Source organism: Rissa tridactyla, chromosome 4 (genome assembly GCF_028500815.1).
Source record: "Rissa tridactyla isolate bRisTri1 chromosome 4, bRisTri1.patW.cur.20221130, whole genome shotgun sequence".
In the NCBI taxonomy this organism is placed as follows: domain Eukaryota; kingdom Metazoa; phylum Chordata; class Aves; order Charadriiformes; family Laridae; genus Rissa; species Rissa tridactyla.
In genome coordinates this window covers 60,882,657-60,908,667 of record NC_071469.1, presented here as the reverse complement: position 1 = coordinate 60,908,667, position 26,011 = coordinate 60,882,657, and the positions used below count along the sequence as shown (strand labels likewise).

General features: G+C 41.5%; 1 protein-coding gene across 1 annotated transcript; it reads right to left on the bottom strand.

Moving 5' to 3' along the window:
• Positions 1 to 440: 440 nt before the first annotated feature.
• On the bottom strand, positions 441 to 25,629 carry TRMT61A (tRNA methyltransferase 61A). Its single transcript, XM_054201197.1, has 4 exons — positions 25,553 to 25,629; positions 22,561 to 22,925; positions 12,766 to 13,032; positions 441 to 3,543 (listed from the first exon to the last, which is right to left on the bottom strand). Exons 2-4 carry the CDS (start codon positions 22,889 to 22,891, stop codon positions 3,215 to 3,217), a joined length of 927 nt encoding a protein of 308 aa, XP_054057172.1. The 5' UTR covers positions 22,892 to 22,925; positions 25,553 to 25,629; the 3' UTR covers positions 441 to 3,214.
• Positions 25,630 to 26,011: the final 382 nt, after the last annotated feature.

Below are 26,011 nucleotides of genomic sequence, written 5' to 3'. Positions count from 1 at the left end.
TGCTCCCACTGGCATTGGAGGTGAGCTGGGAGCACCGAACACCACTCAACTGCAGCCCAGGAGTGACAGTTTTCTCCAGTCTCTGTCCAGAAGGAACCTGGTAAGGCACGAAGACGTGGGCTGCCCAGTGCACTCGCCCACCTAAATGATGCAGACTCTGCTGGGATGCGCGCTAGTATTTACAAGTAGATCTAGGCTCGCTGCATCCCTCAGCCCCCCTCCTTTCTGGGTCACCATGACTTCCGCAATCATCCAGTTGACCAGGACTAATGGAGCACAGATGTACTCTCAAGGGAGTGACTGTGAACCAGAACCCTCATCACTGGAACACTTCCCAGGAAGAACCATCTCCTCACCATCACGTATCCCAAAGCACCTAAGGAGAAGACAGAGTAGGGAATTAAGCAGAAGAGTGAGTTCCTAGCATTTTTGCTACTTTATCCCTTTAAGGCTCTCAAGCAGGATTTATGATCACATCTTCTTCAGAGGAAAACAGTGTTGTGCTAACAGGTAAGCAGGAAACAACCACAGTGAGATACAGATCTGTAATGCTTTAATTAAAGCACAGGTTAACAGCAAACAGCAGCAGATCTCTCAAGCATTTCACAAGCCTCCTCTTAGTCATTACTGTTTGCCTTGTAGGTTGCAAGGTGTCCCAGACTGCTCTCCACGCTAGCTTGTTGGGCATGGAGCACAACGGGACAAGCTGTGCTGGCTGTTGGGCAGAGCTGCGTACTGGTGCTTGTCCACAACTGAAGGATCCAAGTGCATGGCCGCAATGAAAATGTGCAGCCTGACAACTTGTGACCAAACTGTGTCAGGGCAAGAAGAGATGTTTCATTCCAGACTGAAGACTAAAACGTATTAAAAAGAGAAAGGAGTCTTTGAAAGTGTGGCCCCAGCCGATTCCCCCAGTATGGCAGGAAAGACCTATGTTTCTGATTTACCACTTTTGGCAGGAAATGTAGCCAGAGTGTAAAACATGGGTGATCATAAGCAGAATTACCCAGTGGGAGGTTCTGGCAGCACAGTACCGTCCATGCTGGATAGTGTGAGATCCCCCTTGTGACCCTGACAACAAAGCAACAGCAGGAAGTGGTGTGGTGCTGCTGGCCATGGCTGTGATTGGCAACAAAAACACAGAAGCCTTTTTAATATTGCAAAGGCAGAAATGAAATCCTTCTCCTCTTACGCAATGCTTGCCCTTCCTCAGCAGGGATCAAATCAATATGGGACCATGCAAAGTCAATGGTTTATTTCAAGGGGGTTTGAATTGGGCTTTGTAGGCAAAAAGGCATCAGCCTTGTTTCAAGCTCCATGAAGATACATCGGTATTTCCATTCCATATCTATTTGTAGGACAGAAACATGATGTTTTTCCTCTTTAGTCCTGTTTAAATGTTACACTGTTTTAAAATAAAATCTGTCAGGAAAAAAGAATCAAGTCTGGGGCTGGAATTATCCCTGGTGAAGACTGGGGATCCCACTTGTTAGTGAACGAGAATCACCTTGTTCTGAGTTAAGAACAACCTTGTAGCATTAACGTTGTATTTCCCCATCCTTTCTTCTGATTTATGTTAGTACCTTGGCCTTACTTCTATGCTGGTGGTTTAAGCACACAAACGTGCATATGCATACGCATGCAAGCACGTCACTAGAATACAGCTACCAAACGATGTAAGCAGTGTTCACAGTTCACTGCATGCCTTTAACAGCAGTAGAAAGAGAACTTTAACATAATTTCTGGAGAACTGCTACAGTTATAGGCCAACTTACATAACTGATTTAGTTGAACAGAATTGCTTTCTGCCTTTAATCTGCTCAACAGTTTATCTTTGCTGTCGTGATCGGTTGAGCTTTCTTTAAACCGTTATGGATTAGCGTTCTGCTATAACACGTTAAAAGCTTAGCTTTGTTTATTTTTGTCAAGAATGGGGGAGGGATATCAGGTTCAAATGTTCAGGCAGCAGTTTATGAATGGTTATTTTTTTTATATGGCAATCAATATATTCAGGTACGGAATGCAACGCACAGCTAAACGCTTCAGAGACAGTACTAGTGGCTGGAATAAAAATATTTGTGAATTCATTTAATAAAAAAAAAAGGAAACAGAAAGAAGGAACTTTATAAATTTGCATAATTATTTTAATCTGTAAATACAAAATTTAATCCAGCATTCAAATAGTTCATCACACCCACCAGCTTTGTATGGAAGACCAAAGAGTAAATGGTCTGAAAACTTAATTAATAAAGCTGGTTGAGGATTTTACTAAGTTTGCATTGCTGTTGCAACCTGGAGACAGAAATTCTGCCAAAAGCAATATGTCATTCAACTGCAGGAAAATAGTACACCGTAATGCACATAAACCATCAAACAAACGGAACCTCAGCCACACCAGTTACAAAAAGGTGTTCAGGTAATAGTAACCAGCTCTTCAGTGAATTTTGACAGTGGATTCATCAACTACGAAAGTGGATGATCTATTAGAAGACTATAGTATGAATCCACGTCCAAATTTCTACTATAAATTGATGAGCACAATATACTATTTTAAACTAAATCCAACATTTAGCACACTTCTTTGACCTTTGTGTAATCTAAATGATTTGCAGATGCCAGCCTGGAATGGAGTGAGAGGTTATGTTCCTGAGCATTGCCAATAATCCTCTGTGCAGCCAAACCTTATTCCAAGGAAACAGTAATTTTGGGATCAGTTGCGCTGGCAACCCTATGACCTCACAACCTTCTTATCTAAAATGAAGCAAGTAGGCACTTTCACATTGCTAAGAGCAACACGGACACTAGAGAAGTTGAAAAAAAAAGTGTTTGGTGCTGCTAGAAAAAAATAAAACCACAAACCTGGGAAAGTAATTCAGAAAAGAGGAGGAAAAAATTTGCAATTAGTGTGCTGTTTGTTTTGCTTTCTTATCGGGAGGGATCTTTATTCTGCACATTCCAGTGAATGGCCATTCACTATTAATTTATCTTCTTTCTGACGGCAAGTGGAGCACCATTCCAGAGTTTCAACATTCCCTTGATGCTGCTCTGGTTAATGCTTGTGTGCTATTTAAACAAAGCATATTCCAACCCAATCTGACTATATATGGAATTCCCTGACAAGTAAAAATTTGGATGCCCTACAAAAAAGAACCATGAAAACAGAAAACAAACACAAACACACAAACCACTCCAAACTGCACAAACTCAACATGTACTAACACAGGCTCTTGGTGGCAAAGGTCAGGTATCCAGTGTGACCGACCATCTCCCTGAGTGGCACGCCGCTTTTGAACTGCACAGTTCCTTGCTGCAGATTAGTGCACAGACTACCGTGGTTTGATGGGTTGCTGCTGTCAAAGCCAGTGCTAGAATTATCCTCAGCTGCTTTTCCAAGGTCAGGGATTTGCAAGCTAATTGTCCTTACATTGTACACTCGGAGCAGAATTTCCAAGGTGTTAATCTCTGTAAAACCGTATTCTTCCATCGCTAGGCATGTTCTTTGGACTTGTTCGATACAGGGGGAGAAAGAACAGATGCGGCCACCTGCAAAATGAGACAGGTAGTGGAAAAGATGGAAAAAACCAAAATGAACCACTTTTTATCTTTTTTCAAATTCTGCCAGATGCCCATAGAATTACTATTATGCAGACAGAGTGAAAACATCCTTCAAGAAATTCTCCAAGAGGCAACTATGCAGTCTTAAAATGTCAGCATAAAATCAAACATGGGTGACTCTACAAGATGCCCCTTAAAAATTGCAACAGCAAATTCAGTCTTCCAAATCCAGTGTTGCTCACCACATTCATGCACACTAAAACTGTTAAAGTTGATCCTTTTACAGCAGCAGCTCTTTTGGAATTGCTATCCGCTATTCTGGACTGAGGCACCGAGCTGAAGTTGGCACCTACACAAAGCCAGAAGTCATTCTCCACACACTGTACAGAGTTGCCTTCATTAGAATATAAGCGTGCGTGCACACACAGTCTGACAAAAGCGGCTGTGTTTATTTGAGAATGATGGTATGTGTGTACAGAATAAAGTAATCTCTCCAGGCCATAGATGGAGTGCTGTCAAGGCTTTACCCTTTTAGTCAAGCTGACTAGCATGTCTCCTGAGCATTAAAGTTTGCTGGATATCACATTGGGCAGATTTACAGCAAATGTTTCAAAACTCTAGGATAGGACTTTTAAGTGACAAATTAACACTTGTCTCCTTGTCTGTGCACAGTTCAGATTTTTGATTCTAAATACAGAGTATTAATAGGTCCCCTACAACTTTCTGTGTGCTACAATGTCACCTTAAAGAGCTGAGAATAGAATGATTCAGATTTACTCTGAAAAGCCACAGACAAATCAGATCAAAGAATTATAAGGATACTGTCTGCCATAAAGCCAGGGCATGTGCTTTTACCCAGGACACGGTGTCCCACAAGGCAACTGCCCTTCCTGAAAAGCTTTTGTGCTGGGGGAAGGAACACTGGGCAATGCAGCTTCAGCTATTGTTTTACTTATTACAATTAGATGAAAATGCTGCTGACCTGATTTGCATTCCTTCCCAGCCCTCTCCCAGGCTCATCCAGTCAATCCTTCCAACACCAGTTGTCTAAGTAGTTAAAGAACCCGTGCAAGTGAGAGCAAAGCATCCTGCTAAAAATAGAGGCTATGCTGGGACTACGTGAAGCCTGCTTTATCTCAAACTCCCTTTTTTTTTCCTTTTTCGTTTCTAAAGTCACATCTCTAAAAAAAGAAAGCATCAGGTCTGAAAGCGTCACTGTAGCACTCTAGTTACTGTGCAGCAATGATGTGCTGGGTACTGACTGGGGAAGAACACTTGCCATGACCATTCATCCACCACGCACTAAGTAGGATTTAATTTTAGTCCTGAAATAAAGTCTCCACAGCCAGGGGTTCTTATCATGCATCTTCAGAACAAAGTACCCTGGACAAGTAATTCCCTGGAGTGACAATTAAAAAACAAATCTAATAATCACCTGCAAAATTAATGCTGGTATGTGTCTTTATTAACCAACTCTGTTGATGCCAATGTAATTGCACACCCAGTCCGCTAGCTCCCATTAAATTAGATTTATATGTTCATCAGGATGGCCAGAGCTAGCAAAATGATTCTGAATCAGACAGCTAATCTTTCCTGGCCAAAGTAGTACACACTTCTACTATGTCTGTAGATATAAAAGAAAAAAGCTCAGGAAGACATTTCTGTTGCATAATTAGAAAGCTACTATGATGCAAATATGCAATAAAGAAAAATGTTATATTCTTATTGTGTAAGGAACTGAACAAATGTCGAACTTAGCTAAATGTCAGTTCACAATAATTCTTTGTCTGCAAAGCAAGAATTTGCAGAGAGACCAGAGGCTTACTACTATTTCATTCAGGCCTTTTGGTTTTGGTGTTTCTATTGCAATAAAAAAGGGAAATATATTTACATTTGCAGTAACTCTGTTCTTATTTATTCTGACTACAAGGATTTCAAGATATGTTTAGGCTTTCGAATTCACATGCTCTAGATTTACAGGCAAAAACTAAGAAGCCTGCACACAGCTGTTGCCATACAAGCTGCAGAGCCGCCTACGGTTCTTGTCAAGCCTTCAATTAAAGGCAGAGCACCCTTCGTTTTGCCTCGGGATGGTCAGCTGAGCACAGCATGTCAACACCAAACTTGGTGATGATTTATCAGACTGCCTCCTCGCAAAGCGGACTGCTTGGGGAAGTAGGGTTACAGAAAATGGGCTTTCAAGCCACTTGGTAGGGAAGAAAGCTCTTGCTTGCAATAGCTAATATCCAGAGGGGAAGCACAAAAAAAATGTTACTTTACTTACTGCACTGCTGGGAGCTTCTCAGGTATGAAGAGTGAGACAACAGAGTAATAGCTGATACTTTATGTAACTGAGAGCATCCAGTGGGTTTTAGTGTTCTGCCAATTTCACTTTTTCCCTTTCATACCTATTGTTCTGGTTATTGTTATACATCTCTCCCAAATAACTATACCTACAACAAGCTTAGAAGGAAAACCACCAAGCATCTGTCTTTATGGATCCTAAGAAGTAGGAGAGGGTTCTCCTCTGCTTTTTCCGGCACACACCATCAGGCAGGCCGGATTTGGCTTACAGGCTGGACTTATTTGATTGAGCAGATATTAAGAGAACATTGGAAAGCTACAATTAGCAGAAGGTAGGAAGCCAAAAATGGAACTGCAGTTCCAGACTGCGAGAGGCTGTCTAAAATAAAAAGATTTGGGAAGCTTCAACTGCCATGGTGTGTTTAGACCAGCAAAAAAAAGTGGACTCTGAGCAGCAGAAAACCAGCACTCAGAAGGACATGCTCTTCTGTTCTAGGAACAGAGACGCCATCATCTTCACCAGACCAGATGCTTCTGAATTCTCTGCACTGTGGGCTGCCCTCTGCACCCCCACTGGATTACCAGCTAGGCAACACCCTTTCTGTCACAATCACCAAATAGGTATAAATCTAGATTTCAGCATTCACAATTCTCATTTTCTCTAAGAGCCCTCTTGTCCTTTAGACATCAAGGGGCATTTAAGGCTTAAAGGACTTGAATATGCATTGCTTTGTCTGGCCATGCCAAGGATTCCTTAGTGAAGGAAGAAAAGACATGTACTACCTCCCTCTCTGCTCGCTGGGGCACACTGCTCTGTCTGTGGATCACGAAGGAGTGGACTAGACCAGAGGGCAGTGAAAACAACTGAACGGAAACTTTTTAGTACGAACTGAGGTTGGGTTCTTTCAGACCTCTCTTTATAGGAAAGCTACTGTTCCTAAATTTGGTTAATGAGATCTATGTGTCATCATAAATTGATATAGTAATTATCTGAGATTAATCCTGTTCACATTGGGAAGCTGTGTGAGCTTTTTGATCTGAAGAGCTGTCTAAAAATGTGTTTATTCATGTATAATGCATCTGACAAGTGCTGCAGTTGAGGAAAAGAGAATAATGAGCTTGTATGAGAGACTTAAATTTTTTTTCTACCTTCAGTTTTACAGGGAGTGAGTTAGTTTGAAACATTTAATGGAGAGGTTAAATCTCCCGAAGCCGTTGGCTGGAACAAGCCCACACAGTCCTGGCAGTCATTGTAACCACCAATAGGGTCGAGAGGATATGAAAACTGAAGTACAATTCAGACTGGAATGTTTAGAGAAGAGAGCTTAAGGGAAGGGGGAAATAAAAGAGAAGATTTGCATCCACATAGCACTGTACATTTTAACACACAGTATCTAATTAGTAATCAAGGGACACACCTTGCATCTTTACAAGAGGTCAGTGCCTTGAAAGTTGGTCCTCCTTCAACAACAGTGGCTGGTACCTTCCTGTGCAACCCCAACACACAATTTTGTTTCTAGTTTGTCTGAGCAAGGACTAACCCTCTACCAGTTCTATTTAGCTAATAATTGCACTGGGTTTCATGTATAGAAAATCTGGCAGCGTCACCCAGTTGACAATAACTCCAGTGCATACTTACGATACAGAAAACATGTCCAAGTTATGCGCTCTCACTTCTGTAGGTTATAGTATGTGTCACAAGTGCTCTGACAGGTTTTTTCATCATCCCAATATTATTCATAAGATGCAAAAAGAACATATGTAGTGCAGCACCAATAAGTTTCAGGAAAACGGGCCTGTAATTTTAGAAATTATTCTGTGATGTAAAGCATACAACACAGCATTTTTATCTCTGGTAAAAGAACACAGCTCTGGGTTTTGGAACTTCAGTGCACTGTCATAATTGGAAGATTATGTTACAAAGATCGCATAGAAGAAAAAAATCGCATAGGCATTATCATTATATAGGGGCGAGGCAGGAGAGTCACTGAGCAGCATCACCGTGGCATTTACTCTGTGCTAGTAGGACACTAAAAATATTGCCTCTGTAAAAGGGGACAGAACGTCCTTTAAGTGAGCGTGCTCGTGGGCGATTTGATGTAGCTTCCCTGACAAGTGAAATTAGAGGATTCAGCTGTTGGAAGAAATTAAAGGATGTTTCTTGATTCAGAAAAGAAAATTTTCTCCAAACCACTTGCCAGCTCATTAATAGGAGCTTGACGTGATTTTCTGCAAATGTGACCTTAACCTCTACATTTGTAGGTGCATCCTTCACAAGAAATTTATTCCAGCTTACTGTTATGGACTGGCAAAATCATGCAACAAGGAAATTAAAAAAATCAGTTGGCTCCAAATTGGGGAAGAAAATCTAACAACTTCCTTTAAGGATCCTTTCATCCCAAACTACTTCCTACAAACTGTGTAAAGGCCAATAGCTTTGGCCAGCATTCCACAGCATGGATTACGATGCAGGAATACTTCTGCTTGACTCTTGACACATGACGGAATCACTTTTACTTCAGGCCATGCCCATTGTGCGCACCTGACCTACCAATCCCTGACAGACTGGAGCTAGGTTAATGCCCTCAAACGAGATAGAACTACTGAGGCTGGCTCAGCAAAAAGCCAGTGCTTGGGAACCAGATGAAGCTGCTTTGTGGGTTAGCACCTGGTCTTAGATCCTAGTGGGCAGCTTTGCAGTAGGCCAGGTGGCCCCTCAATGTTGAGAGGATATGCTTCAACTTAGTTTGTGGATCTTTAACCTCACCTTGAGTTAATTCTCCTTCAAATCAAAGCAGGTACCCACACTAGAAAAGGCTGGTGCTGACATTTTAGCAAACACTTATCGCTTCATCCATTTCTTCCAAAACAATCTCCTGGGGACATGAGAAGCCTTGATACCGATTTGAATACCACCTGCATGGGTGGAGGACAACAGCTTGCTAGACTGTCAGGCTCCACTTCCTGCCCTAACACATTCCCTGTGTGAGGTAGCCGGCGCCCAAACACCATCAGCCTTGATGTCACTGCCCTCTTCTCAGCATGATTCAGCCTGGCGTACTCCCTACCCAGATACCACAGGGATGAGACTTGTGGCCAGGGATTTCAGCTGCTTCACAAAGCCACACCTGGGTCATTTAAAAATGGGACCATGAATAACCTCTGGGGCTCAAGAAAAATAGCCAGTGAGACTTTCTACATGTATGTGGTATTCCCTGAAAGCTCAGAGGAGGAGGGAGGCAAGCCCAAATGAAAATTGAAACAAGCTAAACCAGGCAATACCTCACCTGCACCACAGGCTACTGGGAGGATGAGATATATAGCATCTTATAAAGCACCTATAATAACCAAACCTGACAGGTTAGGACAACAATCAATGGCTATGCTAAGGGGAAAAAATGCAGACAAGACCATTTTAAGTCCATTGTGTACAAATGAAACAAATATAAGACTTTGGAAATGACAACCAGCTACTACTACAAAGAGCAGAATACTGCTGAAGGGCTTCTGTGACGGCAGGAAATGCACAGGCCGAAACAGGGAGATGTTCAGAGGGAACTTTCCCAGCAGAGTTTTGGGAGGAGACCTGACAGCACCATGTTAGCTGATTAAGGTGATATCTCAAGGACGACAATTTGACAAACTCATAATTCAGGGGCTTTATGATGCTCAAGATGGAGTGGCAAGTCTGAATTTAAGAGTAAAATCTTTAAAAGAAAGAAAGGAAATAAAAGTGGTGTGGTTTTAATAATTTTGTGACTCAGACTGTTAATCTAAATACCACCAACGACTGATTTATAATGCAAGAGGTCGATCCAACCTAATATATAGCTGTATTTTTCCATGTCCCTACCTGAAAATGTAAAATCTATATGAAAATTGTACAAATGAATTTCTGCCTCATCTTCCACAGTCTTGGAAGAAATAGACAATATTTAGGAGAGCAGACTAGGTGGGTGCAGAATTATATTCAAAGCATTACAGTATTCAGCTGTGAGATGATGGCGACTCAAAAGTTTCAGGGCATTTAAGAACTGTAGAATATTAAGGATATTTTTGTTACCTCGCAATTTTTTCATTTTCTTAATTTTTAAAAATTTAGAAGAGGATAACAGCAACTTTGCAATAACCACCAAGGTCAGATATTGGGAACAGTAGCTATGACTATAGAGAAGTATTAATCAGCAGATGCTGCAAAAGAAAAACAGTGCAGGTCTGGAAATGAAAGCAAGTTCTGCAGTGCAGCAGTGCCCAAGAGATATGACAAGCAGCATTTCTGCTGAAAGTGTGACCGGTGAAATTAGCACAGAAGGATGCAGCCGAGATGCAAGCCTGAACGTCAGCAGGGCACATCACCAGAGAACAAGAACCTTCTAGTCACAAACCTACTGTGCCATTTTATTCTTTTAGCTCTTCAGAGGTTGGCAGTGCTTTAAATGGGAGACCAAGCTACTCTAAGTAGTGTATTTACAGCATACTGCAAGGCATAACGTGAGTGATAGATGTACTCTGTAAAGAGGATCATTAACACTCAGCCCAGTAGGAGCTGCAACTATTCAGGATCTTGAGCTTAAGTAGGAGAGGAAACAGTGATTTGATAGGGTTTTGTTAAGCTTCAGAACTCTCTCTTACATACTGTCTCAGCTGAACACTCTATAATGAATATTGTGGTTTCAAAGAGGAGGCTAGCTGATGCTATATATTGAATTCACTTAGCTCCTTATTTCGTTCAAAGTATCTTAAGACCTTAGGAAATAAATTACCACTATCTGGCAGTACAGCTGCAATATTTGCATGGTACATCACAATAAAACCTACAGTGTGAATGGTTCAAACGTGACCCTGTCCAGATGTGAGAGAGGGCACGGAGGGAAAAGAGTGTAACGACTCATTTTCTCCAGTTATGCTTATCACTGTACTACCACTCGGAACAGCGCTGAACAACAGCAGTATGTGCACAGACTGTTCTTACTGCAGAATAGCTTTAAGTATTTGAAAACAAAACAAAGGAGCACTATAAAATTATCTGCCTGCGGTAGGGAAAGGGAAGCAGTTACAGATACGCTTCTATCATATTTTAGATTTTACAGCAGTGAAAAAAACCCACAACAAAACTACCCACATGATTTGGAATAAAACAGAAATGTGTGTAAGTTTGTTCCCATTACTACTGCAATCAATTATATTTTATATGAAAAAGAAAAACAGCTTCTGTTTATATGCAAAATAAATAAAAAAAGCGCCCAGCTCAGTCAGGTACTATGAAACCCAAATGATAAGCCTTAGATCAACACCAGATCTCAGATACTGGTGGCTGTTTGCAGCAAAAACTGCAGCAAGGATCAGCAACTTCACCTTTTGACTGATACATAAAGTGCATGATGCGACTTCACAAACCAAAAATGCAGGATTTTAAAGTATTATTTATATTGCCTAGCAGATGTAACCTTGTAGCATAGCACAGAGAAGTATAGCCAGATGGCATGGCCAGTTTGTGACTGTAATACCTTTTTTAGGATTTCAAATGCTGGAGTAAGACGAGGATTCAAAACTTGGAACTGTTCAAGCAGCTCTGCTTAGTATTCTAAACATGCACCACTTAATTCAAATTGGACTGCGCAATGCAGCGCCTTCTAAGCTGGGAAGTCAGCTGAGTGTTGTGCTCACTAGATTAGATAATTTGAGCATGGGAAGGGCATCGTACAGTGCAACGAAAATTATTTTTTTCCCAGGACACACTGGAAAGCAGCTACATGCTGAGCTGTAACCCTTGCAGGTACAGAGTGCTAACAAGTCTCTATTTATTCACTTTTTAAAGAAAGCATGTGTTACACGGCTTTCTAGAAAATTTTCAGTAGCAGCTGAGGTAGCCTAACAGCTGGGTTGGTCCTGACTGAGCAAGGTAATGCACATTCAGTGACCTTTAAGAACGAGCTTAAATCCTGTGATTTCAAGAGACCTTGCAATTCACTTAAAAGTCAAGCCTGTGAATATATATTTTAACAAAGAACTGGGCCTTGGCACATAATCAAGTTTTACTAAACTCATTTCCCAGCATGGGCACTGTTCAGCACTCCATGCTCTCTCGATAGAAAAGTCACTTTTGTAGATGGAAGTGATCTGGCACAAGTTAGTTCAGATCCACGCTAGTACAGTTACACTAGTATAACATTAATTAGGGGAAAACTTATTCCAGCCTAAAAGAATGATTTATTCACTGAAGCTTATTTTTCAATAGGGAAAAGATTGATTATAAACTGATGAAATCCATCCAATACCTCAACAGCAGTTCTCACTTGCTGTCATAATCTCAGAATAACTGGCATAAGCTAGAACAGCATTTATGATGTCCCATTCCCACTGTAACCAACAGTAAACTTCTCATTAGCAACAAGAGCAGAGATTTAAGGCAGCAATTGGCAAGCATATTTAAGTATAACCACATTTTCTTTAACATTACTGATGGGGTGCTCTGTTAAATAGGTCCAAATCTGCAATGATTGATGTGAAGTGTGTCTGAATACCTTTTATACAAACACCTTTCCACTGAATTGACAAAGAAATTTGCTTTCAGCATTTATAGTTGCTGCTGCTTCCCACACACCTCGGATCTAGCAAAATGCACTTGACAAAGGTTCAAAGGGTTTTTTATAAACTGCCCATGCTAATTGTAGCAGCTAGCACAGGCCTGTAAGAAAAAGTTGTTCTTCTCCTTTCACATCTTCCACTGAAAATTTAAGACCTCTTTTGAAGGTTTTTCAGCCTTAGAAATGCCTAGAGTCTTTGACATTTGAGAACAGTTAGTTATCACACAATGGGAGCGAGCAGATCTAGCGTATGGCTCAAAGGCAGAGATGTGTGCATGCATAGCGCTTTCTGAGCAGAGAGAGAGAGAAGTGCAGTTACCTTCAGCTTTTAACGCTGACTTTGCATGTCCTATAGCTTCCCATGGGGATGGAATATCTAGGAACACGGCATCTGCAATGTTTGAGACACCAAACCCATTTTTGCAGACATCCTGGTTGGTCACGGTGACCAGATGCTCCACTCCATGCTCCTGAAACTCCTCCCTGGCCTTCTCAGCCCGCTGTTGGTGGAATTCCACTGTGTACAGGTGCCCTGTGGGAGCCACTGTCCTGATGAGAGCATGGGAGAGGGATCCGCTGCCTGTACCTAGAAAAGAAAAAACAGGTCATGAAATGCCTTTTGACAGTGCTAAACATTAGAACAAAGGTCTTCTCCATTAGTCCTCCTGCTTGCACACTTACTCAAAATCCCAATGAACAGAAACCATTGGTTAAACTACTGAAAGAGAACAGTCCTTCTTGCACAAGGAGAGGGGGACTAAATGATCTTGGAAACAGTCTTCAGGGTCCTCAAAGCATTAATTAAAAATCTGGCAAACTCAGGACCTGTCCTCTCTCCCTGGAGTAGAACAATAATGCTAAGGGTCAGCTATCGCTCTAACAAGTGCCACAAGAGAACACGAGGATGTAAATGTGACAGGAAAAAATCATGGAAATCAATCAGAGAGGTTTTTTCAAAGTGCCAGACTCTTCTAGGGTGAAAAGAAGGCAAATTTTAATATATTTTCAAAACTTTATACTTCATTAAAACAAAGCAGAGATGTTGGCAAGGGTCTGTGCTTGAAAATCCTATTGATATCCTTGCGAACAAATGTCCTTCAGGATATGGAGTCTGTTTTGCCCAGGTCTCTTAAGAGACATGGGCCATCCTTAGCTCCCACTGATATTATCCAAAACTAAGGCCTCTGGGCTCCTCACAGTCACACTGACCAAATGACCTATTTTCACAAGTGACTTACATACGTTCACACCAACACAATCTTAATGAGGTCTAATGAGATCCATCACATACCTGAAATTGTATGTAAGTACAATTACCATGTACAACCAGGGACTATTAAGGCACTGATTTTTTTTTTTCTTGCTTTAGTTTGATAATTTAGGAAACTTATTTTAAATGATCCATTGGCGTATTAAATAGATGAATGACTAATAACCAACATTTTCACTGAAGAAAACACCCATATACCAATTCACATTGCAAATTACTCACTCAAGTGGCATTTAACAGAATAACCCCCCCCCAAACCCCAAACCCCACAGCAACGCCAAATTATCTGTGTTTATTGACTTATAATTCTGTACTTCGAACACATTTCTCCTATAGAAAGAAAATCTATTTCTAGCTATCTTCAATGACTGTTCAGGCTAAATTTCAGCCTGAAGCAAGTTCTTTCAACTAACATAAATATTAAAAAACTTATAAAGGACAGAACCTGAAGTACAGCAGTGGTGGAGAAAGCTCAGGAACTAGTAGAAAGGAAATTAATTAGGGGACAAAGGGGCTGGTACAGCCGCTTAATTGGAGCAATACTTTCCATAACTGCACAGGAAGTCACAGTTTACTGCCGGATCCCAGGCTCTTGCCCTCTAGTCACATAAGGGGAGAAACACTGCCGTGGCACTCTATTTAATCTGACAGCTCTGAAAGGGGAGCCATTCAGACTGTAAACAGAGCTCAGGGCCCATGTTTGCCACTGGCTCAACTGACTGCACTGCGGAATCAGCACTGCTCCTGTGCTTCCCCCTGAGAGGGCTCTGACCCCAAGGGGCAGACTAGCACCCTCCCCCCAGCTTTAATGGGGCAGATTAAACGCGGAGGGAGGACCTACAGATTTTAGCACTGGCCTCAGAGAGGTCCACCAACGAGAGAAACTGTGACACGCACATTTATTTAAAGCGAAAATCCATGCCAGTATTAAAATAAAGGCAAAAGACACTTATATGTGCACACAGGAAAAACTATCTGGTCATAGCACCTGTGGGCTCTAAAAGTCAACACAAACTTTTCCCTGGCCAAAAGGAGTAATGGTAGCACAGTAGCCATGTGGTTGTAAAAACTCAATTGTATATGTGCATAGCAAAGAAATAGCATTTCATTGATTTTTATGACAAGAGCAGCGAACTATTGTTCACAGGATGCTAAAAATGACTGAAATTCTGCCTTTACATTTCATACCAGAAGGCAGGATTGCACAACTGAGAACTTTTGCAAACTGACAGAATTTAATTATTTTACCTCTCAAATGGGTAATGCTGCACACTTTTTGCATCTTTCTCTGCTAATCTAAAGGAGTGAACAGAAGGCCTGTCAGCACAGCTGGGCTATAAGCAGAAGAGGGAGGCAGCTTGTGCACGTATCCAGTTTCCTTGTTCATATTCTTTTAAATTTTTAATCACTTTGCTTTTAAATCTGCTCTTAAAAACAACACAGAAGATACTGTTTGTCTCCTTGCTAGGAAAACCCATTAAGATTTTTTGGCTTCTTTTCTTGTACTCTTTTTTTTATTCACAAACACTCCAAGCCAAATCCTGAACGAAAACCAGGATGCTGGAAGTCACCACTTGCACGTGTATTACAGACTGAGCTTTTGTTAAACAAGGTTGCCAGGAATTATTTATTGTTGACTGGCTACCGCAAACATGAGAAAAATACGTATGTGCCGCATTTTAACATATCAAATTCTATCACACTAACATCATTAATGAGAGTATTTCTGAAGATACTGCCTGCCTTTTCTGCGACAGCACTCTCAAAACTGCAGGAAACAAAAAACAAGATGGTTATGAATCACCCACTATTGTAAAATCTCTCCTTGAAGAGATGAAGGATTCTGAACCCAGTCCTGTGAAATGATGATGACCCTCAACTCTCAGGTACCTGATAGTTCAGCACGCTTGACTTGACTCATTAAGAATATGAAGGTCTGGCAGCTCAGCATGAGTCCATACTCAACACAACCCCTGAAGTCCAATCAGTGCTGTCTACAGAAGGCAGGGATTCAACCCTGTGTTTCTCTGATGTTGTAGAAGGGCAAATGAATGTTTATGTTCACCTTCTCCCCTGCAAATCTGCAACATTCGAGTCCTCCCACCACCTTCTCTATTCCTTTTCAATTTCTCTCTGTCCTTCTTTCAAAATCACTACTGAAAAAAGCAGAATTCAGCAAAATGTGACTCAAAAAGTCTTAGGCACCATTTTGGAGTAACTTCTAGTCAGGTTGACATTTCCTTGGGAAATTAAAGGCATCCTTAGCATGAGACAGAAGCAGTCAGGGAAGCAGCAAAACTCAAGGGGAACTAATAAAACATGAATTAGAATGCTATCAAACTGGAAATATCATAGCTGAATTACCTGCATACAAATGAACCAAAAACCTGAATGCCCGAAATTAACATTTTGCATGAGAAGAGGCAATTTAAGACCCAGATGGACTTCAATAGATTTTCATTCTCATACAGGTGCAGTGAAATGCCTATGTTCCTGATTTGGCCTAGAAAGCAGAAGTTAAGACAATTTCTAGAACACATACAATTTATAATTTTTACACCAGGATACTTGCCGTTCTGACAACTTCCACTACAAATAGCCTTCGAAACTGTTTGCTCTCTACCACAGGACAACGCCCATTTAACTAGAGTGTATTAATCATGAATGGACTCTACAGAACTGTAGAGAGGTGAAACGATGATAATTCAATCTGTACTGAAGACATTTTTAACACCACAGCTGCTGTTCTAGAGCTCGCTTAGGTGAGCACTAATGCCTTTGGAAAATACGGTGCTCTTTTACATTGACTATTCTGTGATCTTAAACAACTTAGTCAAAAAGCAGACATTTGCATTGCAGGCATTTAATGACACACCGCAGGGTCCCCAATACGCCATACTCAAAGCTCAAAATCTGAGGAGGAGGCACTATGTAGGGTTCAGCATGTAGACTAGGAAAGTGGTCCATCTCAGTCCAAAGCCATGAATTAAGATCCTGTGTTAAAACCACACGAGTTAGGTGGCAAATGGCCCTGCAGACTGATGTAATATCCTTCCTTTCTTCTGGGGATCAAGCACACTTGGTTCTTCTCTGATACCTCTAAGCTCAGGGGAGTGTTTCTGCCCTCTCCCAAGACAGGGAAAACACTGCAGTTTTAGGATTTCAATCCTAATAAGTGGACACCTAGATAAAACATTCCAGCTCAGCACCTACTGATACATCCTCCTCATTTGTAGACAAGAAAGTATTGATCAGATGAACTCCTCAATCGTTCCCCTGACCTGAAACAGATGTGTTCCTCTCACTCTCTGCTTATTCAAGTGACAGGTTTTCCACAGAGATGCCTCTACACACCTCAGCTATCTTGAGACAACGTCCATGTTAAGATCGTTTCTCACCTTTTCAAAGCTGCAGTGGACATCTGAGCTGTTCAAAAATAACATGTGCTATTTCAGCACACTATAGATACACATCAGAACACTGTCAAGAGAAACATGAGTGTTACCAAAGCATCTAGCATAGTACTTGACTGATAACTGAATAAGAGAGTACATTTTTACACTGTTTTCTGTTTAGTCTGGTTTTCTTACTGCAAAGGGTATTTGTCTAATGTCCTGGAATCCCACCCATGCTATAAACATAAGTGACCTGATTCTGTGTTCCACTGTGTTTCCTCATTGCAGGCTATCAGTTGGCTTGTCCTCCCTAAAAATTTCTCATCATAGGTGCTTATTTTTTAAAAAAGAACGACAAATTGTGATTTGGGACCTATAGATGTTTACAGCTGTGCATAAGCAAAAGCATTTTGTAATAAAGCTAAGTGCATACACAGGTTCATATTGCTTGGAAACAGAAAAAGTGAAAAGTATGCAGAGTATTATTTAATGCTGCGTCTCTACAATATCTAGTAATATTTTAATAGAACTGATGTTTCTACTGCAAAATTTGGCTACCTAAGATATTCTAAAATGAGTAAATACAACAAAACAATGACAGTGTTGCTGTATTTGTCTCCTAGTTACGCCACTTAGACCTAGCAAATAGTAAGACAGGTCATGAGTCAGCCATGAGAACGGAAGGAGCCTCAAAACCAAAGGAAAATTAATCTTTAGACAGAGCTAAACTCCACAGCTCCTATCTGTCAAGAAACACTGAACAGAAGAAAACTGCTCACTGTATATGACAAGTTTATGTAACTGTAGAATCATTCATGATTTTTAGCACAATATATGAAGAGGTATTAAGCGTCTGATGAAAACTAACCCAAAGATCTTACTGTGAAGGTAGTCAAGGGCACAAATCATGGTGGCTGAGGGGAGATACAGCAAGAGCAGAGACAAAGAAAGAGAGGAGGAGAGGGAGGGAAAGAGTTTCAAGGAGATGGCCTGGCAGCTGAAAGAGGGAACAGGAAATCAAGAAGTTCCCTTTACAGAAGATTCACTCTTTCTCCTGCCTATCTTTTGTGGACACCATGCCAAAATAGGCATTTTAGGCAGCAGTCAGAGAGGGCCACTGCACACTGACCAGACTGAGGAGTAGGGTGAAGGATCGTAGGGAAGTTTTCAAGGTTGGTACTGCCTACAAAAGGCACAGGAATGTAAAGACTGAATTTTTCCTTAGAGATTCAAGAGTCAGAGTTCTTTAGGGAGGGATCTTCTGCAGAACAGGCATAATATTAAGTTCAGAGCTGCATGAGAAATGCGCTTGGTGGTCAATGAAATGATAAGATGAAAGCGAGTCCAGAAAGTCTGGAAACAAATGCTGTAGGGTATGAACAGCATTCCTCATCAGCTGCAGGTCAGCCACAAGTCTGAATAAATGAGAGTGATGCCTCATGTGGCCACAGTTTTGTTTCAGTCCTTTGGCAAGTCAAGAGAATACTATGTTCTCTGACATTTGTACTGATGAGGCCTTTCTTATACTTCAAAAGGTGCTATACAAGGACTGGGGTTTTGAATTCTCTCTCTAACCCGACAGCTGTTAAGAAGTAGGTAAGGGAGACATTATAAAACATAGGCTTAATTAGTATGAGCACGTTCCAAAATCAAACTAATACCTACAAACTTTGGTCTGTACTTTGCACTAAACATAGAGGCGCAAACAGTTTACATATACTTATGCCACAAAACCAGTAAAGACATGAGCAGTATTTGTCAAAAAGTCTATAAGCACTTCAAAAGAGTCATAACCATACAGCTGACTTGCTAGGGCTCCACAATAAACTATTAATCATTTATTAAGTATCCATTAATCATTAAGTCCTCATGAATTTTTTATGAGTGTACTCTTAACAAAATCTATACCCAGGCTGTGAGTTTGAAAATTTCATAATTGTTTTTGAGAAGCTCTAGTGCAAGGCTGGCTGGCAGCTCTTGTTACTCCTCCACAGAGAAACCATGAGGACCCAGAATACCGTTCTCAGTCTTCAGAAATCGAGACTGTGGGCTCAGAAACTCATTGGTGTGTGGCAATGAACAGGGTTTAGCGATTTTTAATTTGGGATTTAGCTGAAGGGAAACAAAAAATCCAATTAACATTTTTGCTCGTGTGAGTCTGATTTTGCTGAATGCTGAGGATCACTGGGATGGTGGTTAGAATACTTTTGACTAAATTACATTTTGTCTAAATACTATGCTCCATTGAAGACAAAATATTTCTGAGATTTATCAGATTAAATGAGGTTTCACAGTGCTGTACTGCATTCCCTGGGTAATTCTGAGGGTTAGCACAGACACTTGTTTAGGTCTCACCAGGGAGAGAGGACAGTAAAAAAGCCTTAATACGTGGGGACTGAAAAGAAAAACAAACAAACAAAAAGGGTTCCACACACTTTTGTTTGGAAAAAATATCAGAATGGTTTCATATTGGTTCCAATGTACTATAAAAATAAATGTAAAAACCTCAAAATCTGTCATCAAATGGAGATGTTATACTACAGGCAGCTGTAATCACTGGACTGAAAATAGCCTTGCCTGGGAAGTTGACATCAAGATTAGTTTTGGAGAATGTTGCAACACAAAAAAAAAAAAAAAGATTCAGCTTATTCCTTTAGCTAGACAGTGGCTGCACATGCAATGAACACAAACAGGATCAGAGTTGATGAGATTTAAAGTTTCACACTATCAGGCAACCCACAGCAGGTATTTTAGCAGCTATCTCAAGTAGCCTTTAATTCCGAAAAGATCGGGCTGTTAAAGACAGCATCAGAGTGGGGAATTCCTCAGACCAGGGACCAATGCTTTTAAGAGATCTTAGCTCCAGTAACGGTGCTAGCAGTTTTTAAATCTCAACATACCTTTATAAATTAGAAATTAGCAGAAGACAGAAAAAGGATCATATTCCTACACCTCTGTCATGAAACATCAGGCAGATGCTAGGTTCCCTTATAGTCTCTCTATTGAGTATGCTTGGGTCGTTTTAATTATGCATGCACTGCTGACAAGCTTGCTATTTATATATTTACTAAAGATCATTAAAAATAATAAAAACTGTATAAATGTGTTTATGTCATTTACGAAAAATCACAGCTAATCAATTTAAACTGTATAATTCAAGTGATATAAAATTAAACCTTCTGGTTATTCTACTGAATTTTTATAATCACACACAAAAGATCATTTATACCCGTATTCACAGCATGACGTAGAGGGAATTTCATCTTACTTTTTCGACGCTTTCTTCATACAGTTGTGGAGACTAATCCACAATTCTGCTTGCTTACACTGGGTAAATGTAGGGCACTCTTCCACGGCCTAATTAGTAAAACAAGAGGAAAAGAGCCTAGCCTCCTTACAGTGCCTGCTTTGCCAGTCTGTACAGCAACTATGCATATCAGTTCAATTTCAAATAACAAGAGAGAGAGACCTCCATGCTAATTAATGCTCAAAATACATCTAAAACCAGCAGCAGCAGGAAACAGACTCAAATGTCATTACTAGACCAGATTTCCTGTCTTGTTTCTATTAATCGCCATTGGGCTGGTTCTGTCTAGGCCACACAAGGTTAATCTAGAACTAATGATTTTGGATCACTGAATACTGTCTAATTTAGGATGGCACTGAAGTAGGTTACATCATCACACTGGAGGCTCCAGTTGTCAATACCCGTATTTTAATTCAAATCACCATTTCTGGTCAGTTGCAAGCAAATTTGCAGTAAGATCTCTTGCTTCAATTCAGATGAATTTCATGCAATAGTCTTTCATTGTTTCTTCATGAACAGTGAATCCTTCAAACAATACAAGCACAACTATAGCAGTAAAACTGTTCACTTTTCCTGGAAAGCTTAAGTTATAATACTTTGACAGCATAGGCATTAAAATAAACCTGGGGACAGTTTCCCATTAGCAAAAAGGATTGTTTGTGGCTATGACTTTTGACTCATAACATTTTTTGGAATCTGGATAGGTTACCTCATCAAGCGTCCATTTCTTAGTTGTTTAGATAAATGAGCTTTTAAATATTCTCATCCTCTCTAGGTACCTTTGACATTACTGAAAACATTTTATGTGCAGCTATGTTCTTCTATTCCAAGTGAGGCAGACACAGAGCTATTCAAATCTTCCCCCACCCTGAATAATTTGCTGTGTTTATTTTTCCCATCCTGTCTAAACATAGCAGGGAGGGGAAGAGGTGAAGAGCTGCCCAATAAACAATATGGCTACTTCCCATGACAAACCTAAAGATGCCCGATCGTCCTACAAACCAAATTATAAACTCATAGGACCTAACCATTTTAGCAATACCAGAGGCTTCTGCATATGGCTTTGCCTGTTTCAAGTGCTGCTATGCAGCAACCAGCTCCATATACCACCTGTTTCTTAATCCATGCAACTGGATGCAGAGATATGTGGCGTTTCAGTTGGGTTGGAAAGTGGTCATTAGGCCTGAAAAGCTGCCCAAAATTATGCTTGGGTGGGAAGAGGAAATGTTACATCCAAGAAAATACAGTGCATCACAACACCATCATGCTGATCCTTTGCCATATCCATACTTGAGATGGAAGTGTACAAAACTGCTTCATAAAAAGACTCAAAGGAAACAGCTAGAAAAAACCAAGGACAAACTACCTCAGTTCATATTTTTCCAAACTACAGAGATGCAAGCAAATCAAGCAAGTCTCATACTGCCTGCAGTAATAAAGTCATGAAGGCATTATTATAAACTGTATCTAACCAGCAAAATATCTATTAATATAAATTTCACTCCTTACTTGCAAAGCAAGCAAAATCATGGAAGCTGTAATAAATTAAACAAACTTTAGAAACAAAACACAGCCCTGTGATGAACACATCTTCCATTGTATACAGCTACCATGATTTTGCATGCATTGCAGTGCTACACGTGGATCACACATTGGAAGAGAAAGACAAAATATATGTACTTATATGGTATCGCATTATATAAATACTGCCAATTTATTTCCTTTATTAGTTCAACACCCTATCATCAGAGTCTCTTTCACTGGGTCATCTCAACTATGGTCTCTGAAACTGCAACTTCAAAGCATGAATTTTGATTCAAATCATGTATTTAAAAATATTTTTTAAGTACTTAACCGTAGTTTCAGAAAAGGGAAGGAAATATGTTTATAGATTTATTTTAAGAAGATGAACTAATCAAACACATACTCAAAGGTATACTGGCATTTGAGGCCAGCATACTGAGGTAACATGACTTGTTGAAGAAACAGCAGCTGATAACGTGCAAATGAAACAGAACTACTCAATGTGTAGGCTGGGAAATTTATTATCACAATGGAAAAAAAAATAATGTAAGGATAAGCCTGTTTTTTCACAGAAGTGTTTGTGTTAGTTCTTAATAAAGGATTTCAATATATTATTACCTGATTCACATACTATGGAGCCTGGCTTCAGTTCTAACATCATGGTGATTATAGAGATGTCAGTGGAATACAGAATCTGCGTCCTGTGTGGAAGATTCATGGTCCACAGTTCTGGAGTGGGATGAAGAATAAACACCCATCCTCCTTTACTGCAGGTCACTTTGGAGCCATACTTCTTGCCTATGAGGTCCGTGGAATGCCTGATGACCCCATACTTAGTCTGAGTTACAGTGCCATGCTGGACTTTGACAGGAAACATGGATTCATGGCCCAAGAACACAATAGCTGTGTCACCATCCTTTATTGTATCTCCATATTCAACAAAACTCATTGTGACAGTCTTGTAGTCGGCTAGTGGTTGTCACCTAGAAGAGAATAAATATGTCAAGAGAGTTTTGCAGGATCACGATGGAGCTGAAACTACAGACATAAAACCCAAGTCATTCTTTTTACCCAATACAGAACAAGAACACACTGTGTAAATAAGACGTTAGCAAGGAAACTCCATGAAGTTCAGGAACCTCTCCCCCGCTGCATTCTTGATCCAATTAACATCAATTGAAAGATCCCACAGATTTGAATATAAGCAGTATTTTCCCTATTTTATGATACATGTTAAAGAAAATTTAGGAAATACGTTATAATTTACTCAGCTTGCTCCCCAACACTACTGAGAAACTTGCAAGGTAGTGTCGATTTCAGCACTCTGTTCAATTCCCACACAAGCATTCAGAGTATGTTGTAGTAGTAACTTTTATTTCCATCTGCTGGCTTATCCCTTGGTAATTTACAACATAAGACAACTGTTACTTGCCTGGATATCAATCACTAGTTATTAGGACCACTAACAAAAGTTTACTTGAAAGTTTTGCAAATGAAGGTCTAGAGATAGAATAAAGGTAATATCTGCATTAATTTATGCATAAATTTGACTAACTGCAAAGAAAAAAGAATATTGTAGCCTTTAATTTGCTATTGGGAGTGCAAAGTAATTGTCTGGTAAGTGATCTGTGCTGCTACTAAATGTAAACCATTTGCAAGCTAATGTAAACAGTTGTATCACTTTAGCTCCATGGTCTCAGACCTGTTTAGAGAATTACAATTAAACTTTGTTGTCTTTGAGAAGACAAGCTAGAAACAAGAAGGCGGCTTACAAGCAACCTGGCACTGCCTTTCAAATAAGGCAGCTAACTATCTAACCTGCAGGTTGATCAATTTGTAGAAGGAATTGTGTAATGAAGTAATGTTGATCTCAAAGTTAGAAATTAAAGACTATAACAGAAGGCTTTGAAAGTCAGATTTCTGGTACTTCTTCCGTGAGAAAATTAAAAGCAGGGTTACTTTTAGTTTCAGAATAATGACTTGATTCTGGTGCTTTTGTATTGAATGTGTAACAGCTTGGTCCTACTTAATTTTTATTAAAAACTTTTAGTTCTCAAATTCTAGTCTGTTTTTGTTGACCAAAATCCATTGTGGTTCAATTTGCTGTTAAGCAGCTAGCTTTATAATTTTTTTGCTGCAGTCACTGAGACTGATAAACAGATGTGCTTGTGGCCAAAACATCCAAAGCTTATGACATGCTTATTGTATAATGTATTTGGATGCCAAAGCAGAATAGGCCTGTCTGGACATATGGTGAAATAGTAAAAAGGGCATCCATGAATTCAGAAATGTTTACATACTGGACTTAGTGAGATAGTATAACTGCTTAACTGTGTTTTATAGCTTGCACATTCTGATTATATTCATAATCTTTCCTAAATTACACTTGTAGTTCTCCTTCTAGATACTATCAATCCAACGTAGTTTTCAGCTCTTAGAACAGTACCATTTGAAAGGAGCTAGACTGTAATCCCATTTTTTTCACTATTTAGACTGCAGTTAAACCCACGTGCAAAAGCAACATTCCTGCAGCATGTCTGCAGGGACACAGAGAGAATTATTCTCCCTTTGATTACACGAACTGGCTTCCAGTTTCTTTGCTTTCCTTTGAGCCACTACATTTACCACAGCTAATTGTCACAGCAGTGTATGCTGACATCCCAAGTGACAGAGCTCTTGCGTTCAGGTCTCACCTGGGACGTTATATTCATACAATTGGTGTAAATTTGGAATCTGTGAGGAGTTTGGGTAGCTTCTTCTTCTTCCTCCAAATGGCAAGGAGCACAGTGATCTACAAGCACTCATTTTCATTCATTTTCAATGATTTCCAGTTCCCTACCAATGCATCTCCTTTACTCTCTGGGTAGCATGCATAAGTCATGGTACAGCATTACTTTTTCAAGGGTGCTCTGGCGTGGGAGTGGAAAGGAGGGTGAGGCAGTGCCTTGTGGTGAGGCGTTACAGGACTTTTCTATGGGCTTGCCTCAACTTTACTCTTCCCATGGCTGCAGCGACCTAAACTCAATGGCCCAGGCGATCCCTTGCAGCCCCACAAATTAAACCATGACAATGATTCTGTGTTCCCTTGAGCCAAAACCCAGACACACCTCTCCTTATCCTGACCAGCTTCCACACCGACCTGGCAGGCTGCCTCTTCCCTGAGAAGCCTGGCTGCTTGACACGGCAGTGGGATAAACCTCCCGAGGAGGAGGAGGAGGAAGAGGCAGGCATAATCACCTCACCTCCCGGGCCCCCTGGTAACACGAAGGCCGGTGGATCCCGCTGCAGAGAAGCTGTCACCGGTGGCAGGGCCTCCCGCCCTCCCCGGGGGCCGTTTCTTCCCGAGCCCCCTCAGCCGCAGCCCCGCTGCCGTGCCCGTGAGGAGCGGACCCGGGAACCTAATGGCTGCTGCGGGCCGTGTCCAGGGTTGACCTCCCCGGAAAAGACCAGGCAGGGAAAGGGACAGAGCACGCCGGCGGGGTGAGAGGAAGGATCGGCCTGCAAGGGAGCAGCATTAACCCGTAACGGGCGGGACCCAGGACCCCGCCGCTCCTCAGGGCCTCGCGTCCCCCCAGCAGCCACCAGCTCTTCCCATCCCCACAGCCGTTACCTTCCGGGGCTGAGCCCCGCCAGCAAGGCCCGGCCCGGCTCTTCTCACACGCGGTGCCCGCCCAGCGCCTCCTTCCTCCCCGGTCGCAGGCTGCTGACGCTCCCGCCTCCCCGCCGCCTCCGCCCCCGCCAGCCCTGCCTGGAGCCGGCGAGTCGCCGCCGTCCGTGCCCGATGCAAGCAGCCCCAGCGTCCGCCGCCCGTCCCCTCAGCACCCACCCCATACCCCGCGCCCGTCCCCTCAGCACCCCCCCACCCCGCGCCCGTCCCCGCAGCCTTCCCGCCCCGCAGGGCTCTGCCCGCCGCAGCCTCCCGTCCCCTCGGAGCTCCTTGCTGTGTCCCTGAGGAGGGGCACGGTCACCGACCGCCCTCAGCACCCCTCGCCGAGCCGGCCGGGGTGGTGTTGCCTCGGGCAGGGGCGGCGGTCCCAGTTGGCTGTGGGGCCGTGATGGCGCAGAGGGG

What these genes read in the sequence shown, in the direction of transcription:
- TRMT61A (XM_054201197.1), bottom strand. Translation starts at nt 22,891, where the DNA reads ATGAGTTTTGTTGAATATGGAGATACAATAAAGGATGGTGACACAGCT. An exon ending in CTCCATAGTATGTGAATCAG is followed by an intron (nt 13,033 to 22,560) that starts GTAATAATATAT and finishes TTTCTTTTCTAG; the next exon opens with GTACAGGCAGCGGATCCCTC. An exon ending in GTCAGCGTTAAAAGCTGAAG is followed by an intron (nt 3,544 to 12,765) that starts GTAACTGCACTT and finishes CTCATTTTGCAG; the next exon opens with GTGGCCGCATCTGTTCTTTC.